At 48.8% G+C, this 17,100-nt stretch overlaps 1 protein-coding gene across 1 annotated transcript; it reads right to left on the bottom strand.

The window, feature by feature from the left end:
* Positions 1-9,833: 9,833 nt before the first annotated feature.
* On the bottom strand, positions 9,834-16,353 carry TTR (transthyretin). The gene is made up of 4 exons (XM_036320929.1): positions 16,222-16,353; positions 15,231-15,355; positions 13,340-13,475; positions 9,834-10,106 (listed from the first exon to the last, which is right to left on the bottom strand). The coding sequence occupies exons 1-4, from the start codon at positions 16,288-16,290 to the stop codon at positions 10,005-10,007; spliced, it is 432 nt and encodes a 143-aa protein (XP_036176822.1). The 5' UTR covers positions 16,291-16,353; the 3' UTR covers positions 9,834-10,004.
* Between the last annotated feature and the right edge of the window lie 747 nt (positions 16,354-17,100).

The following is a 17,100-nucleotide window of genomic DNA, read 5'->3' as shown; positions in this document are numbered from 1 at the left end:
CTTCTTTTCCAGCCAAGAGATTAATATCCACTTTAAAACAAAATTGAAAAATCAATACAATATTCTCCCTCTTTTTGCAGGCTACATATGAGAGAAAGCAGAGTTTGTGTTGTTTTATTTGGTGTTTGCTTGTCTTCCTTATATTTCTCTGTGTATCTTTTTTGCACATTAGCACTCAAGATTTCTTGCCTTGTATTTGCAAGTTTGCCAGTTGAGAGAACTAAAATGGCCATAGTGGTGGTTATCAGAAAGACAAAGTGTACTTAAGATTCACTTATTTATTAAGATCCGAAAGGCTTTTACATAAAATGCACTGAATTAAATGCTAGTCATTTCTTGTATTCTTTTTTTTTTTTTTTTTTTTTGCTGTTCATGGAAATGTTTGTACTTTTTTATCATTGTCTTTTATGAAATATAATATTCTGAAGACTTTGTGTGATGGTGTAATTATTTTCTCTTGGGAACTTTTTTGGGGTTATCTGGGTTTTCCATCGTTGTTGTGTTTGTGTTTTCCACATGAAAAAGGTCCCGTGAAAAGAAAGGTAAGGAACGTGCTGTATGCTGCCTATCGATGTCCCTATGGTGGGTGTGACATCGCACTATAACATTGTATGATGTTACCTTGGGGAGGGAGCTGGGGAAAGGTACTCTGAATTATTTCTTACAACAGCACGTGAGTTTACATTACTTTAAATGGAAACATTTAATTTAAAAAGAAGCAAAGAGCCCAACCAGCATGTAGTTCAGTGGTTGAGCGTTGACCTCTGAACCAGGAGGTTCACGGTTTGATTCCTGGTCAGGGCACATGCTCGGGGTTGCAGGCTCCATCCCCAATGGGGGGTGTGCGGGAGGCAGCTGATTCTCTCTCATCATTGATGTTTCTATCTCTCTCCCTTCCTCTCTGAAATCAATAAAATATATATTTTTAAAAAGAGGCAAAGAGTCCTTTATAAAAGATGACCAGCTCCACTCACAATGAGAGACATATAGGTTAAAATTACATCGAAGTAAACCCCAGAATTTCACTGTGCCTCTGGGTGAGGTTGCACAGCTCAAGTGCTCATACAAAGGGAGGAATTGAGCCGTAGTCAACAAGATGACCCAAGCAGGTATGCGCTGTCCCAGAAATCCTTCCTTAGGCTTCTACCCTAAAGACACGTCTCTACAGATCTGAAGCAACATGGGCACGCGCTTATTCATGGAGGCTTTGTTTGCAGGGGCAACAAATGGAAAGCTCCTGAGTGTGTCCAGGGGAGCCGGTTGAATAGGCTCTGTTCACCCCCACACTATGGGGAGCCCTCCACGGCCATGTCGGAAGGAGGCATGGACTCCATGCTCCCCTTAGTTTCCAGGCTAATGCTGTCCTGTGGGAAAATAAGGTTCACACACTATATAGCGTGCTGCTTCTTGTGAACGAAAGAAGTGGAAATAAAAACGTGTATTTGCTGCTTTCTTACAAAAGAGTGACTAGCAGGCCAAACCAGAAACGAATGCAAATGGCGGCCTTGGTGGGGGAGGTGTGTAGGGGTGTGTGAGTGGGGGTGGGCGGGTGGGCGGGTAGGAGTTAGCAACTGGAACCGTGTCAGTGTTTCAAATTAAATTTTAAACGAACCCTAATGTCCATTTTTAAACAAAATTTTACATTGTTTGGACAAAAGAGAACCGATGTTTAGTGCGTTTGTTCTTCATTCCCGAATGATGAACTTCAGCAAGCAGAAGGGAAACAGTTCCTGTGTGGTCACTTTCTTGCTGAATCATGTAAATGTCCCTAATTCCGTGTTTGCATGTTTTTACTGTGCTTTTTTTTTTTTTTAATATGTTTTATTGATTTTTTACAGAGAGGAAGGGAGAGAGATAGAGAGTTAGAAACATCGCTGAGAGAGAAACATCAATTAGCCGCCTCCTGCACACTCCCACCGGGGATGTGCCCGCAGCCCAGGTACATGCCCTTGACCGGAATCGAACCTGGGACCTTTCAGTCCACAGGCCGATGCTCTATCCACCGAGCCAAACCGGTTTTAGCTTTTTTTTTTTTTTTTTTTTTTACATAGTTTACTTTGTATTGTTGACGTGGGAAGGTAATGACCACCCTCTGGTGGCAGCCATGCCCGTGGCCCTTCCCGCACACCCCGGCCTCCCTGGCCACAGGGGTCGGCCAGAGAGAGCACGGAGTGGGCCCACAAAGCTGGCCAGATTCTCAGAACGTGGAGGGACCGGGGACTGAGGGGGTTACTTTCTGGGGTTGGGGGCAGGGAGGAGCTACACCCAGGCTCCCTCCCTTACGGTTCAGTGAGCAGAGAATCTGCAGAGGATGAAAGGACTCACCTGGAGAATCAAGCAGCCCAGAGACAGGGAGAGAGGCCGTGACTTCAGCTACTGCCGGCTCTCCAGGCCCAGCTCCGGGGAGCCCAGCGTGTCCCTGCCCTTCATGTCCCGTGAGGTTTGTACACACCCTTAACGGAACCCTTGGCCATTCCAGTTAGCTGGACTGAGCACGCAATCTTAAACCAAAGGGCCCTCGCTGAGACACTACATTTCCCTTTTAGAAAGAATTTTGACCTCATTAAAATCAATTTTGATTTATGTCGGTCAAAGTTACAAACTATAATCAATCGTGTTCAAACATCAAAGTCGCCTGAGTGGGGTGAGGTGACTTTGAGGGCAAGAACTATTTCTGTTTCACCTTCAGCTGGCACTTCTTTTTTTAATATTTTAAAATTGGTTTTTTATTTATTTATTTTTAATTAAAAAAAATATTTGTTGTTGAAAGTAATACACCTTTTTTCCCCATCGATCTCTTCTAGCCTGCCCCTCCCCCCACCCCAGGCCTTCACCACCCTATTGTCTGTGCCCATGGGTTATGCATGTATGCAGACAAGTTCTTTGGTTGATCTCCTCCCACCCTCCCCCACCTTCCCTCTGAGGTTCGAAAGTCTGTTCCATGCTTCTATATCTCTGGATCTATTTTGCTCATCAGTTTATTTTGTTCATTAGATTCCACATATGAGTGAGATCATGTGATACATATCTTTCCGTGATTGGCTTATTTTGCTTAGCATAATGCTCTCCAGATCCATCCATGCTGTTGCAAATGGTAAGAGTTCTTTCTTTTTTTACTGCAGCGTAGAATTCCATTGTGTAGCTGTACTACAGTTTTTTTTGTTGTTGTTTTTTTTTTAAAATATATTTTATTGATTTTTTACAGAGAGGAAGGGAGAGAGAGAGAGAGTTAGAAACATCGATGAGAGAGAAACATCGATCAGCTGCCTCCTGCACATCTCCCACTGGGGATATGCCCGCAACCCAGGCACATGCCCTTGACCGGAATCGAACCTGGGACCCTTCAGTCCGCAGGCCGACGCTCTATCCACTGAGCCAAACCGGTTTCGGCCGTACTACAGTTTTTTAATCCACTCATCTGCTGATGGGCACTTAGGCTGTTTCCAAATATCAGCTATTGTGAATTGTGCTGCTATGAACGTAGGGGTGCATATATCCTTTCTGATTGGTGTTTCTGGTTTCATGGGATATAGTCCTAGAAGTGGGATCACTGGGTCAAATGGGAGTTCCATTTTTAACTTTTTGAGGAAACTCCATACTGTTCTCCACAGTGGCTGCACCAGTCTGCATTCCCACCAGCAGTGCACGAGGGTTCCTTTTTCTCCGCATCCTCTCCAGCACTTGTCGTTTGTTGATTTATTGATGATAGCCAGTCTGACAGGTGTGAGACGGTATCTCATCGTCGTTTTGATTTGCATCTCTCGGATGATTAGTGACTTTGCGCATTTTTTCATGTCTCTTGGCCTTTTGTATGTCCACTTTGGAGAAGTGTTTATTTAGGTCTTTTGCCCATTTTTTAATTGGATTGTTTGCCTTTCTTTTGTTAAATTGTCTGAGTTCCCTGTATATTTTGGAAATTAACCCCTTATCGGGCATTCTGAATGGGAGTTCAAGTCTTTGTTAAATGAAGCTTTTTCTGTTGTAACCCTTAGAGCAGCGGTTCTCAATCTGTGGGTCACGACCCCTTTGGCAGTCGAACGACCCTTTCACAGGGGTCGCCTATGACCATCCTGCATATCAGATATTTACATGACGATTCATAACAGTAGCAACATTTCAGTTACGAAGTAGCAACAAAAATAATTTTATGGTTGGGTCACAACATGAGGAACAGTATTTAAAGGGCCAGAGGGTTGAGAACCACTGCCTTAGAGTATGGCTTCTGTTTTTTATGTTTTTTGTTTGTTTGTTTGTTTTAATTGCTTTTCTCTGAGACAATTGAGTGCACACTCATGCCCTCACCCCCCTGATGTCTGTGCCCATTGGTTAGGCCTATATGCATGCACACAAGTCCTTTGGTTGATCTCAGGCCATTTTGATAGACTCTATTTTTAAACATCCTCGGTGACCCAGGTCTTGAAGTCAGGGCCAGGGCCCAGAGGCTGGCACTGAACATGGGGACATTATTCCCGGAGCTGGCAGGCTCCCCGTGCTTCCCAATCACGGGCCTGGTTCCTGTCTGCTGGGGGTCCTGGTGCCAGGTCTCGGCGTCGGTGTGAGGGAACACCTCCCGGTGAACCCAAGGGCTGGCCAGGGCTCAGAGGAGAACTCCTCGCCTGCTCAGCGCCCCGGTCACATCCGTTGAGAAAGCGTTGATTGAGCTCTGCTGGGTGCTAGACACCGCCTCCCAGATGCTCGGGAGTTTATTCCAACAGGCTTCCCAAGAGCACATGCCAAGGGGAGGCGGTGGAGGAGAGTGCCGTCAGCCCGCGTGAGTCCTCATCATCCCAGCCTCGGAGGGCTCTCCCCCAGCCACCCTGCATCTTCACATCGAGTCTTAGGCCCAGCTCACAACCTCTGGCCTCTGGGGAGCAATATCCGTGGAGCGACAGCCGGGGGGGGGGGGGGGGGGGCTGCTGAGCAGGGGAGCTCCCCAACTCAAGTGGTTATTTGAGCAGCCTGCCTGTCGCCCTCTCTCCTCGCTGCTGACAGTGGCTCCGGAACAGACCTCCGGCGTCTGCATTGGTTGCCAGGGATGGATGACCATCTATCTGCCTTGGCTTTACATGAACTGGGCAGTTCTAACCCACAGAGAATGGAGAGCCGGGGAAAGGGAATTGGTTCTAAGCTTATTTCCATGTTGAAAGGCAGTAAGAAGTAATGGTGCTGAGGGAGGGGGTGGTCTCTGAACTGTGAAGTAAAAGGAAGGAATAGGCTGTAAAACTGAGAGTTTGGCCCGGCTGCTGTGGTCAGTGGCTGAACATCAACCTGTGAACCAGGAGGTCATGGTTTGATTCCAGGTCAGGGCACATGCCCGGGTGGCAGGCTTGATCCCTAGTTGGGGGCAAGGTGGTGTGTGCAGGAGGCATCTCTCTCATCATTGATGTTCCTATCTCTCTTTCCCCACTTCCTTCCTCCCTGAAATCAACAAAAATACATTAAAAACAAAAACTGAGGGTTTGGGTGAGAAGTAAAAATTCCTAGGAAGGGCTACCTCTGTGGACAGAATACAACTTAAGGAATAAAAGCTCCAGATTTCATTATTTAACAGGTGTATCCAAATAGCAGGAGGAATTTTAGTATTAGTGAGGCTTGTGTTCTGCCCATCTGTGTATACACAATGCCAATTTCCAAGGCACGAGGTTGAAAACTGGTTTGATTTTATGTCATTTACATCTCAACAGAGCTGGGGGGAAGTGTTAATGTCTGAAAAGACCATCACAGCAACCCCTAGACTTGCGTTTGACCTTGGTACTATGGCCTCCCCAAGCTGAAACAGCACGAATCCTCACAGCTCTTCTCTGATTTATCCCTCCATTACAGGGTGACATTTTTAGCCACACTCTTCTCCTGAGGTCCTGGGAAATGGATAAAACATGATGAAATCCCTCTGGCTGTGCGGAAGGAAGTGATGCCTCTGTTTCTGATTAGTGTGAAAGGCCTTGAATGGGATTAATTAACATATTTATCTTCCGGCCAAAGAGAGTAGGGCTGACTGGAGGCCACCAAGGCCGCTAGTGTTATTGGCAGGATCTCCTTATGGGCATCCAGCCCTATTGTGAGGCTTCAGTGAGCAGTTCCTCACTGTCCAAATCAACCGGGAGCCCAGTGACAGACTCCTGTGACAATCTGTTTACCCTCTGCCTCTCGGGGCTTTCCAACGCTTTCAGAGTGGCTTTTGGCAAATGCTTCACTTTCTGTATCTCAGCTTTCTTATCCCCCAAAGCCTCCCAAACGCAGCATTCACTGATTCTACAGCCTGAACCTAAAGTAGCCATCCCAAATTCCACCCCTCCACGCCCAGGATTTTTCAACTTTCAGCTTCTTACAACCTAGTTCCTACCCTCTGTTTTGCAATGATCACACCAACCTCCACCAAGGTATCTTGACTGATGTGGTTTTTGACAACTACTCCTCCATTGGTCACATCTACTTTTCAAGTACAACTTGTGATATCTGTAAGATTAGAATCCTATATAATAAAGAGCTAATATGCTAATTAGGCTGAACAGCAGAACGACTGTCTGGACAACTGTCCGGAAGGTTGCCAGGGCTGTGAGGGCTGGCCGAGGCTGCGAGGAGCTGTGATGGGCTGCGAGAGGCTTCGAGGGCTGAGCCCCTTGCACGAATTTTGTGCACCAGGTCTCTAGTATTAAATAAAGAAACCCCCTGTAGGATATGGCTAAATGATGTGGACATGTCGTTCCCAAAAGAGGTTCAATTGGCCAATAAACATAAGACAATATCTTCAGCATTGCTAAGTAAAAAAAAGGAATACAAATAAATATTAAATGTAAACTTGACATTCAGAATGGCGAAGATACAAACTCAGGAGTAAATGTTGAAGACTCCCATAGGAGGTTTATTAGTTTCCCAGGGCTGCAAGTACCACACATTAGGTGGCTTAAAGTAATAGCAATTCATTGTCTTGCTGTTCTGGAAATTAGAAGTTCAAAATCAAGGTGTCAGCAGAGCCACACTCCTTCTGAAACTTGTAGGGGGGCGTCCTTCTGTCCATCTTGATGCTCTTGGCTCGTTGCTGCGTCCTCTGCCTCTGTGATCACGTGGCCTTCTCCCTGTGTGTCTGTGTCTGCCCTTTCCCTGTTTGAGGACCCAGTCCTATGGGAGTAGAGCCCACCCACACGACCTCATGTTCACTAACTACATCCGCTAAGACACTTTTCAAATAATGTCACAATCAAAGGTATGAGGTGTTGAGATTTCAAAATATCTTTTTAGGGGACACAACTCAACCCACAACAGTGGCCACGAAAGGGCATAAGCCAGGATACGAACACATAACAACAAAGGACAAAGGAGAAAAGGAGCGTTTCAGTGGCAGCAGCCTGGACAGAGAACCAGCAGGAAGCAGAAATCACATTTCATTTAGTGCCAAGATGCTACTGCACAGCTTGCGGAGGGCGGATGAGAGGCAGGAAGGAGGGGAAGGCTGGGCATTAAACTGGAATGCAAACTGAGTTGATTTCAATGGACAACAATTAAGTTTGCTGATAGCAACAGGAAGTGGAGGTGGGGAAGTTAAAGTCAATTCTGACACATGTGTAAATGAAAGTTTCATGTTTTCAAACTTCTTGGGTAATAAAAATCCATAGTGATCTAATAACAGCCACATGGAAAAGTAGCATTTTATAAACAGACAGGTCAGAGACCAATATAATCACGGTAGGTATTAGATTAAATCTTATGAAATTGCCATTACTTGATCATTTAATTTACAAAATGGCCACTGGATATGCACTCACTCAATGTACATGGAAGAAGGAAGGGCCTGCTGACCTCGTTCAGCAGAACCAGAGGCACTGACTTTGCTCCCTTATATTTGAAAGCTCGGTTCATGTTAAAGAGTCTGAACCCACATCCCGCTCTTGTGAAATGTCTTACCCTCTCTCTTCACAGGTGGCTGGAGCACGCCAAGACTTTAGATGTGAACTTGGAGGAAAAGGGAAAATTGTTCTTTTATGTATGTTTAGGCCTCAGCCTGGGGCCTGCTGCATCCTGGCTGGAGAGGAGGCACGAGACGTGATGGGGGATGACCACTGACAAGGTTCCCATCCAGGGATCCATGTTGTAGCTCTAACAGGGGCAGGAAAAGCCCCCCCCACCCCCCCCCTCCCGCTCTTCCCCTTCCCCTCCCCTCCCCAGCTCATTTCCCTCCACTCCCAGCCCTGCGGTGGTGGAGATGCTGTGGACCAACACCCACCAGTGCTTTTTCCCAGGATGTAGGGCTGTTCGGAGAAGTGACTCCCCGCCAGGGACCCTATGGCTGTGCATCTGAAACCAGACCATGTAACTACTTCTGGGAGTGAAATGTCACCGGGAGTCCCGTGTGACGCTAAAGCAAGAGGGGCTAATGCCGTACACTGTCTTCTTCCTTCCGGTCTGCGGATTAGGGGACTTTAGATGTGAATTTGGAGGAAAATGGAAAGATTGTTTTGTTTGTGAACATTTAGGCCTAAGCCTGGGGTCTGACCCAAGTTTTCCTGCCGCATCCCAGCTAGAGATTGCGCACAAATTCAAATCCCTTTAAGCCACAGAGTAAACCAAAGGGGGCCTGAGTCACCATTGGAGGAAAGCCACTCCGAGAGTCACAGACGGAGCACCTCTGCTGGGACCGGGCCTGCGTGAGAAGTGAACTTGGTGTTTGTGGAGCCACAGACATCTGGGGCTGTTAGAGCAGCATCACCTCGCCCACCCTAATCCCCCCTACACTTCAGTATTCTGAATCCCCATCTATCCCCTCAACTTTCCACCATATTTCCCAGGGCCTGGCCTTGCAATCTCTGTTCTCTCTACCTGGAGCACCTCCTTGCTTTTCCACCTGAAAACCCACCAGCATTCAGAGGAAATGACATTTATTCCGAGTCCGACTTCTTCATGCTGTTTGCTGCCCCCTCTCCTACCCCTGCTGCGCCTTATGCCAGACTCTGCCAGATCCTGTTGACAGTTACCTTCGCAACAGAATGCGAGCTCTTTGAAAGCAAGCACTGATCTTACTCCCTACGTGCAGAGCACGGAATAGGCCTCTATAGTCACCTCTCAGTACTCGGAGCTGGACCGCCGGAGGGGAGGGGTGGAGAGGGCTCTCTGAGCATCCCTTAGTGCCAGGGGGGAGGGTGCAGCTGGTCTGAGTGGCCCAGAGGGCTCCCGTCACTGCTGGTCTGTCCGGATGGGGCTGAGCTATTCCTGAAACCAGGACACACTGGAAGGGAAATCACCAAGTGAACAGCAGGCCCTGAGGACGTGTCTTTTGCTGCTCACCCACGGCTGCAGGACAGCACGGCCCTCCCATTCTCTGAATGCGGGCTTTCGATGGCTGCTGACCATGCTGTGTATGGGCTTAGCTTGAAAGGCAATAAACTGATGAACAAAATAGATCCAGAGACATGGAAGTGTGGATCAGACTGTGGAACCTCAGAGGGAAGGCGCGGGAGGGTGGGTGGGTGGGAAGAGATCAAGCAAAGACCTTGTCTGCATATGCACAACCCTAGGGCACAGACAACAGGGTAGTGAAGGCCTGGAGCAGGCGGGGATGGGGGGGGGGGGGGGAGAGTAGGGTTATTAGAGGTCAATGGGGAGGGGGCGGGCTATATACTTTCACAATAAAGATTTTAAAAAACATAGGAAAAGAACAAAAGAAAGAAAAAGGAAGAAAGAAAGAAAGAAAGAAAGAAAGAAAGAAAGAAAGAGGAAACATAGGTATCCCTGAGTTCAGCCGGAGACTTTTTTGGGTTCCTGTGCTTCTCTGTAGAATTTGGAATTTTTTTGGAGTACAGTAAGGAAATAAAAAACACAAGTCCCACCGGAAGGAGAAGTGCTTTAATAAGAACGTTTATTGTCTCTGCCTGGGTTGCTAGCATAGCTTGTGAAGTGAGAACACCGCTGCAGTAAAAACGGGGCGCGCCGGTCCTGCTCCTCCCCTTCGGGCGGACGGGACGGACGGGACGGACGGACGGACTGGACGGATGGACGGGAGGCGCCTCACCCTACGGGGTGCCCACCAGGGCGGTGGTGGAGTAGGAGTAGGGGCTGAGCAGCGCCGCGATCGTGTAGCGCCGCGGGCCCGAGTCGTTGGCCGTGAACACCACCTGCGGGAGAGAGAACAGGCACGTTTCCTGCAGCCCCGCCGCCGCCGCCGCGGGCCCAGCGCCCACGTGGACAAGGCCTTCCATGCACCCGCGTTTCCCGGAGCAGCTGGAGCAAAGCAAACGTCCCACTACGTCCTCCCGCCCGCCGCCCGCCGCCCGCCGCCCGCCGCCCGCCGCCCGCCGCCCGCCGCCCACCGCCCACCGCGGGCGGGGCCTGTGCAGCCCTCAGAGGAGGCCCTCTCAGCTGCTGCTTATGCAAATTCAGCTGACAGTCACGTGGCCCTGCAGCCGGAGGCAATCCCAGAGTGCCCAGCGGCTCTCCCAGAATGCCCAGCGGCTCTCCCAGAATGCCCAGCGGCTCGCCCAGAATGCCCAGCGGCTCTCCCAGAATGCCCAGCAGCTCGCCCAGAATGCCCAGCGGCTCTCCCAGAATGCCCAGCGGCTCTCCCAGAATGCCCAGCGCTCCCCCCGCCCCGCTTTGGGAAGAGGGGGGGGAGAGAACGCAGGAAGGCGCTCAGCGGCGAGGCTGCAGACTCGGGAGCCCTGGGCTGTGGGGCTGGACGGGACGCTCGGCTCACAGGTAGGCGCCCGGCTCTGACTGCGCTGCTCGCTCCAAGTGCGCGCCGGACCCAGACTAGCGGTCAAGGCTCCGGGGCCCAGCGCCGCGGCCTCTCCCGTGACTCCCATGCGGTCGGTGTGTGTTTCACGTGGGTCACGAGCAGTGACGCGCGGAGTGAGAGCAGCACGGGGCTCCGTTTGTGAGCCGGCGGGGGAGGAGGTCCCGGCGAGGTTCCTACTCGGGCCAAGTGCCAATCAAGGCAGTCACGTGCGGGCACACCCGGGGGCGACGGGCACACCCGGGGGGGGCGGGCACACCCGGGAGGGCGGCGTGCACACCTGCGGGCGGCGTGCACACCTGCGGGCGGCGGAGACCCCGGTGCTGGGGCAGTTCGGGGCCTGGACTGAGGCGAAGGGCGAGAATTTGGGTTCAGGAGCCAGAGGACGGCGAGGAGGTGTTTTGTTTTATTTATTTCGTGCTCAGGCCCTGGATTGAGCTTTGGACACACCCTGGAAAAGTACGTTTTGTTCCAAATGTGGAGAAAGGAAATCTTGATTACTTGGGGGCAGGAGAAAAAAAAGATGTGATTGAACCACATCAAAACCAAAAATAGCATCAGGGAAAGGGGGGTGAGAGTCGCTAAGACTCTCTCTGAAGGAGAAAGGGCAGTCCCTGAAGGCCAAGTGTCTGGAATCAAATTAGAAAACCCTTTCTTTTTTGTGGGGGAGGGCTGTTTGTACATCAACTTTTATTTTTTATTAAAAAAACCTTTATTGTTGAAAGTATTACAGATGTCCCCATTACTTCCCCATTGACCCCTTCTAGCCCACATCCTTGGCTCCCAACCCCCCATCCCAGGTAGGCAAACGTCTTCTCTCTTAGAGTGACATGGGCCTCCATTCCCATTTAATTCTTTCTAGAAATCGTAAAGGGCATGATTTGTGCCCAGAATTCCATGAAATGAAGAGGACAGATAGCTCCCGAGGAAATTCCTAACTTTCCCGCCAAAAAGGCCCGTGGGGTTGGCCAAGGGGAGGTGGCCGGCGCTGAAGGACAGCGGTGTTGGGGGAGGTCTTTATCCGAAGGAGCTGGCGGGAAAGGAACTCCCCGCCGAGCCCACCGAAGTGGGGCTCACGCGTGACTACTCGCTCTCTCGTTCCCCATATCCATTCAGGATCAAGGGGCTCGTGGTCCTGCCTAACACGTTCCAAGGGCAGAGATGTGTTTTCTCGTTTGCATCTCTAGCGCCGAGCAGAGTGCTCAACGCATAGGTTTTTATTTTTAAGTGTTTGTTGGTTGAATACTAAGAGGGTGAAGAGTGGTCTAATGAATAGAAGCAACGTCGTGAGTAGCACGGAACCACGAGGCTGAGATCTAGGGCAGACAAGGGTCGCAGGGAGGCGGATCCGGTGCTCCAGGATAGGGCCCGAGACTCTAGGACATGTGTCTGTCTGTGGTGGGCACCATCTAAACCTGCACCTGACTGCGACCAGCGCCGGGGCTTGCTACCTGGCTGAGAAGTAGCCAGAGACATGCTTCTTGGCAGACGGGGTTACCTTCCTCACTTGTGGGCCCCGGGTGTCAAACAAGCCCCTAGTTTCCCTGGCAACACTGTCTACTAAAAGAACCCTTGTATGTCTTTGGAAAGTCTCATCCATGACTAAGCCAGAGAGAATGGTTCCCTTTCATGCCAAGCTAATTTTGGTGCATTAGTTGATCTTTAACTCTGAGCACCATGTGTGGATTCTATTTCCACGGCAGCCATCTGTTTTCAGTGACTTAAGAGATTGCAGACGAGGGGGAGGCAGAGAGATGGGCTCATGGATAACTCTGAGGTTCCTAGTACCTCCTAAGTAGAGGACTAGAGTGTGCACCCGGGGTTACAAATGTGGTATTCCTCTTCTTATTCTTGTTAGCTTGGCTTCTTATAGGAAGAAAGCCGAGGCACACCTGAGTCTAAATTCAGCGTGGGCCCTGTTGGAAAATATTACTGTTTCTCCCCTTACCAGCCCTGTGACCTTTGACAAGTTAATTAACTTCCCTGAGCCTTGTTTTCTTCATCTGTACAATGGGCATAAAAATAGGACTGACTCCAGTGGATGGTTTATGAAGCTTAAATACAGAAAATACAGCAGTGTCTGGCATGTGATAGATGATGAATGTTTTCTATTGTGTTGCTGTTATTATTTTGAATTCACCATCTCTATGTGCATTGTCCCAAAACACTTATCCAAACCTCTGGGTTCCAGATGTGTTTTGGAATGAAGAATGTTCCAGGTTTTAGAGAAGTAAAATAATACATCTATCTTTTGTTACATAACAGCCTAAGTGACCTGGAGGGCTGCCCAATCATTCAACATATTAATATTTTTCCAGCAAACAAACAAGTATTCATATTCGGTAGAATGAATGAAGACTATAATATAAAGAGCATTGCGTAAGTTCAGGTCATGTCACTAAATGAGTTTTTACCTAACTCAGTGAGAAAGTTTGCTTTTCAGGGTTTGTGGATTTCTGGTTGTAGAAATGAGAAAGGGAACCTGGGACATGTCAATGCCATTTTTCTGGTATGCATTTCCAGGGGTCAGACAGTGCAAAATGTGCATTTCCCAGCGATTAGAAGCAACAACCACGAAATCAAAATCAAAAGCACCTCCAGTGTCTGCACACTCACCTCTGCATATTCATGGAACGGGGAGATGCCTAGCTCCTTCCAGTAGGCTTTGGTGTCTAATTCCACTTTGTATATCCCTTCCACAAACTTCTCAGGAGTTGTGAGCCCATGGAGCTCTCCAAATTCACTGGTTTTCCTAAAAGGGGCAAAGGTCCAGGCTAAGTTAGGCTTTAAGGGCAAGGTGACACCACACATACACACACACACACACACACACACACACACATACACACACAGGATTCTACTGTCTGAAATTCACTGACAGGAAATTTGTCAGAAATGTTTCTAAAAGCTCATCATAGGTGTTTTCCTCTTAGGAGAACAAGATAGAAGTATAATGTTTCACCTGAAAAAGAGTCGTCACCATTCAGGGTTGGTGTTTGGGTAAAGCTTCATGACAACCAAGTGGCCCTAAGTCACTCTGACTCCCGTTCCTCATGACACTAGGGTTTCACCCGTGATGTGAGGGTCTTCAGAGGGGTATCATTTGTACACATAGTGGAACCCCAAAATACAATGAGAAACCTGCATCTGACTTTTCCTTGTTTATACATGTAATCTCTTTGGTAACTCTTTGCCAATAACAAATACTAGGCAACTGCTTTTAACTCTTTTTAAAATTAGGCAACCTCTATTTCCATACAAGTTCTAACTCAGTAGCTGTTGTTGTCGTCCATCATTTTGCAAAAACTAAGACAGATAAAATGGAAAGTATCTTTATTGCCTCTGATCTTTGCCCTCCCACCATTCTTTTTTTCCAGGAAGTAAGTCTTTCAATATCCCCCCTTTTTTTGTCTTGTCATAAGAAAAAAGATTCACAACGGACATCTGAATATCCATTCTATCTCTTGCTTAGAATACTCTCTTAGCTGCTTTCCACAGCATTTTTTTTATAAATGTAAATGAATTAAGAAATAAAAACTCAATTGGAACCACACCAAAGAAAATGGCCTTGCCAGTGATGGGTAAAGAATCATAATGTGGTCCTTGGATTCAGTTAAGACCCACAGGAACTTGCCTCCCTGGAGACAGAAACACTTAGCAGGATTACTTTCTTGGGAGGGTCCTTTCTTTCAATTGCTGATGGAGGGTCACGAATATGCACTTAATAAAAAGCCTTGCAGGTGGAGGTGGAAAAACTCCCTAACAATTGTGAAGCGGTCGGTGAAGGTCATTTTGCCCCTGGCCTGTGGCTGGGCTTTGCATGATGTCTGTCTATGTCTCTGTCTCTGTCTCTGTCTCTGTCTCTGTCTCTCTCTCTCTCTCTCTCTCTCTCTCTCTCTCTCTCTCTCTCCTGGGCCCTTTCTTACTGAGCCGGACAGCCCCCAGCCTTGAGGAGCAGGCGCTAGCGAGCACCTTTGCTAGCGAAGGCCCTGGGTTCTGGGTGATCCAGTAAGGTACAGACAGGCGCCTGGTCACCCTGCCCCTCAGTTCCTTTCCTCATTAATAAACAAACACGCATTGTATGTCTTGCCTGCTATTCCAGGACAAGGACTCAGCTGGAGTTATGTCCGGGCACCAAGGAAACCCCTGAAGTTCCATGTGCACTTTTGCACGTGTGTATATATGTGTATTTTCCTGGCACGGAGTCCCTCATTTTCATCACCTTCTTAAAGTGATCTGTGCCCCTAAGGGGGGTGATCCACCGCTGGGTGGAGCAGGTGGTGGGCTCCTTCTTCCCACTGTCGGCCCTCAGTGCTGCACAGGCTCCTGCTCACCCCCAGTTATGCAAAGCCAGGGAGGGCATCCTTCTCAGGGGCCCTTGACCTCTGCCGGAATTGTCAATCTATTTGTAGATTCTTAAGCGAATGATGTGATCCCCCCTCTCCACCCGTGGCAGGCGAATGGGAAGATAAACCAAAGCCCACGTCTGGGCGTGTGGGCAGCTTACCCCTCGGCGAAGGGCTCCCAGGCCCCATCAGCAGCCTTCTTGAACACCTTCACGGCTACGTTGACAGCAGGGCTGCCTCGGACGGCATCCAGGACCTTGACCATCAGGGGACACTTGGACTCGCCCTGGGCATGGAGGGGACAAGTGAGAAGTCAGCAGAACTGTCAGGAATGAGAGGCTCTGTTCCTTCCGGTGCTGGGAATCTGGAATGAGGCAGGTGGTACATGCTGATGCCATTCCAGCAGCACACGCGTGACAGTGAGCTTCCCCGACTCAGTGGAACACAGACCATCCAAAGCAGGGACGGTGTCTGCCTCCAGACACGCTGCAGTTAGGTGGGGGCGTGCATGATGCATTTTAGGGGCGCACGCAGGCCCCTCAGCACAGGTGCTTTGTTAAGCCTTGTCATTTGAGTGGAATTACTGAAAAGATGTCATGTGCCATCGAGCCAAGTCGTTTTCCCGGAGAGCATTTTAGCCAGTTGCTGCTGCAGTAAATCCCTCTTACCAGTTGCAGATTAATGTCCGGCTACCTCACGATTGGATAGTATTAGCTCATTCTTCTACAGGAATTAAGAACTACATATCTGACTAGAACGCTGTCTCCAAGACTTTCACAGATTAACCAATACATGCATTTAGATTAACTAATCTAAAGGGAAAACACTTTATAAGAGGATGTGTTTCTAAAAATTCAATATTAATAGCTTCATGAACAATCTGTCTTTCTTTCTACCATCTGCCTGGGGAAACTGAGGCACCAGGCATGGCAACCCCAGTGCACCAGAGCTGTTGAGGAGAGCGCCCAGAAGCCAAGCCCCCGTTCAGTGAGCTCTTCAGAGCTCCATCCTTTTTGAAGTTGGAATCAATAATGTTTAAAAATAGATTCCGGTACCCTGGTCCTCAGAACAAAAGCCGATGGCGAAGCTGGAAGCAGCGGCTTCTTCATCTAGCGTACATGGGAGATGCACACAAGGGACTCAGACACTCACCACAGGCCCGGCCTCCGCCACGAACACCAGTCCCGCCAGGCAGAGGAGCAGGAGACGGAGGGCAGCCATCCCGGCAAGAACCACGGGCCTCAGTGCGGATTGCTGCAAGCCTGAGGCTTTTATACCCACTTCCCCCAGGCCAGGCCGCTGATCCCTGCCCACCTGACCCCCAAACTGCTGATTCTGATTATTGACTTAGTCAACAAAGGGAGAATAAGTAACTCACTCAAATATGAACCTTGTCTAGAGAGATTAGAGCATTGGAACATAACTATGAAATATTCTTAACGGCTCATCTGACCAGCTGGGCGTCCCAAAACAAAACAGCCAGAACAACACAGAAATATTCTGCTCCCTCCTTGGCTGAATGATGTGACATTCTTGGGATTTTTTTCTTCCTTTACCTATTTCTATGCATGTTTTTCATTTTCTACACATTTTATCTTTAATGTTAGATGATAGATGCAAGTTGTAATTACTTTCACACCAAATGACTTTTGCTGCACAGGCTTAACTACAGTGCATTAGAAAACACCACTGCACTTGGTGCATGTCTGCGAGTCAGCAAGAAAAAGTCCTTGGCAGTGCTTACATTTTTAAAAGTCTGTTTTAGCCAAATTAAGTTATTTGGAAGGTTTTTTTTTAGTCAGCAATTTCTCCACAGTTTTGTTGTTCCTCCCAGACAAGGCTCGTGCCAGCCCAAAGAATAATGCCACACTCCAAACTGGCACCGACGAGCCCACAATACAGAGAACCACACATCCTTCGCTGCGTCTCCTGCATCGCACGTGCACAGACCCAGCTACCCAGTCGACTTCTGTCAGAGTCCAAAGTTCCTGCAGGAGGGAGAGGCGACTGTGAGAAGTGGAAGCCACAGCT

Source organism: Myotis myotis, unplaced genomic scaffold (assembly GCF_014108235.1).
Source record: "Myotis myotis isolate mMyoMyo1 unplaced genomic scaffold, mMyoMyo1.p scaffold_m19_p_9, whole genome shotgun sequence".
Classification (NCBI taxonomy): domain Eukaryota; kingdom Metazoa; phylum Chordata; class Mammalia; order Chiroptera; family Vespertilionidae; genus Myotis; species Myotis myotis.
The sequence above is the reverse complement of the archived record's forward strand: the minus strand, read 5'-3'. Positions and strand labels throughout refer to the sequence as shown.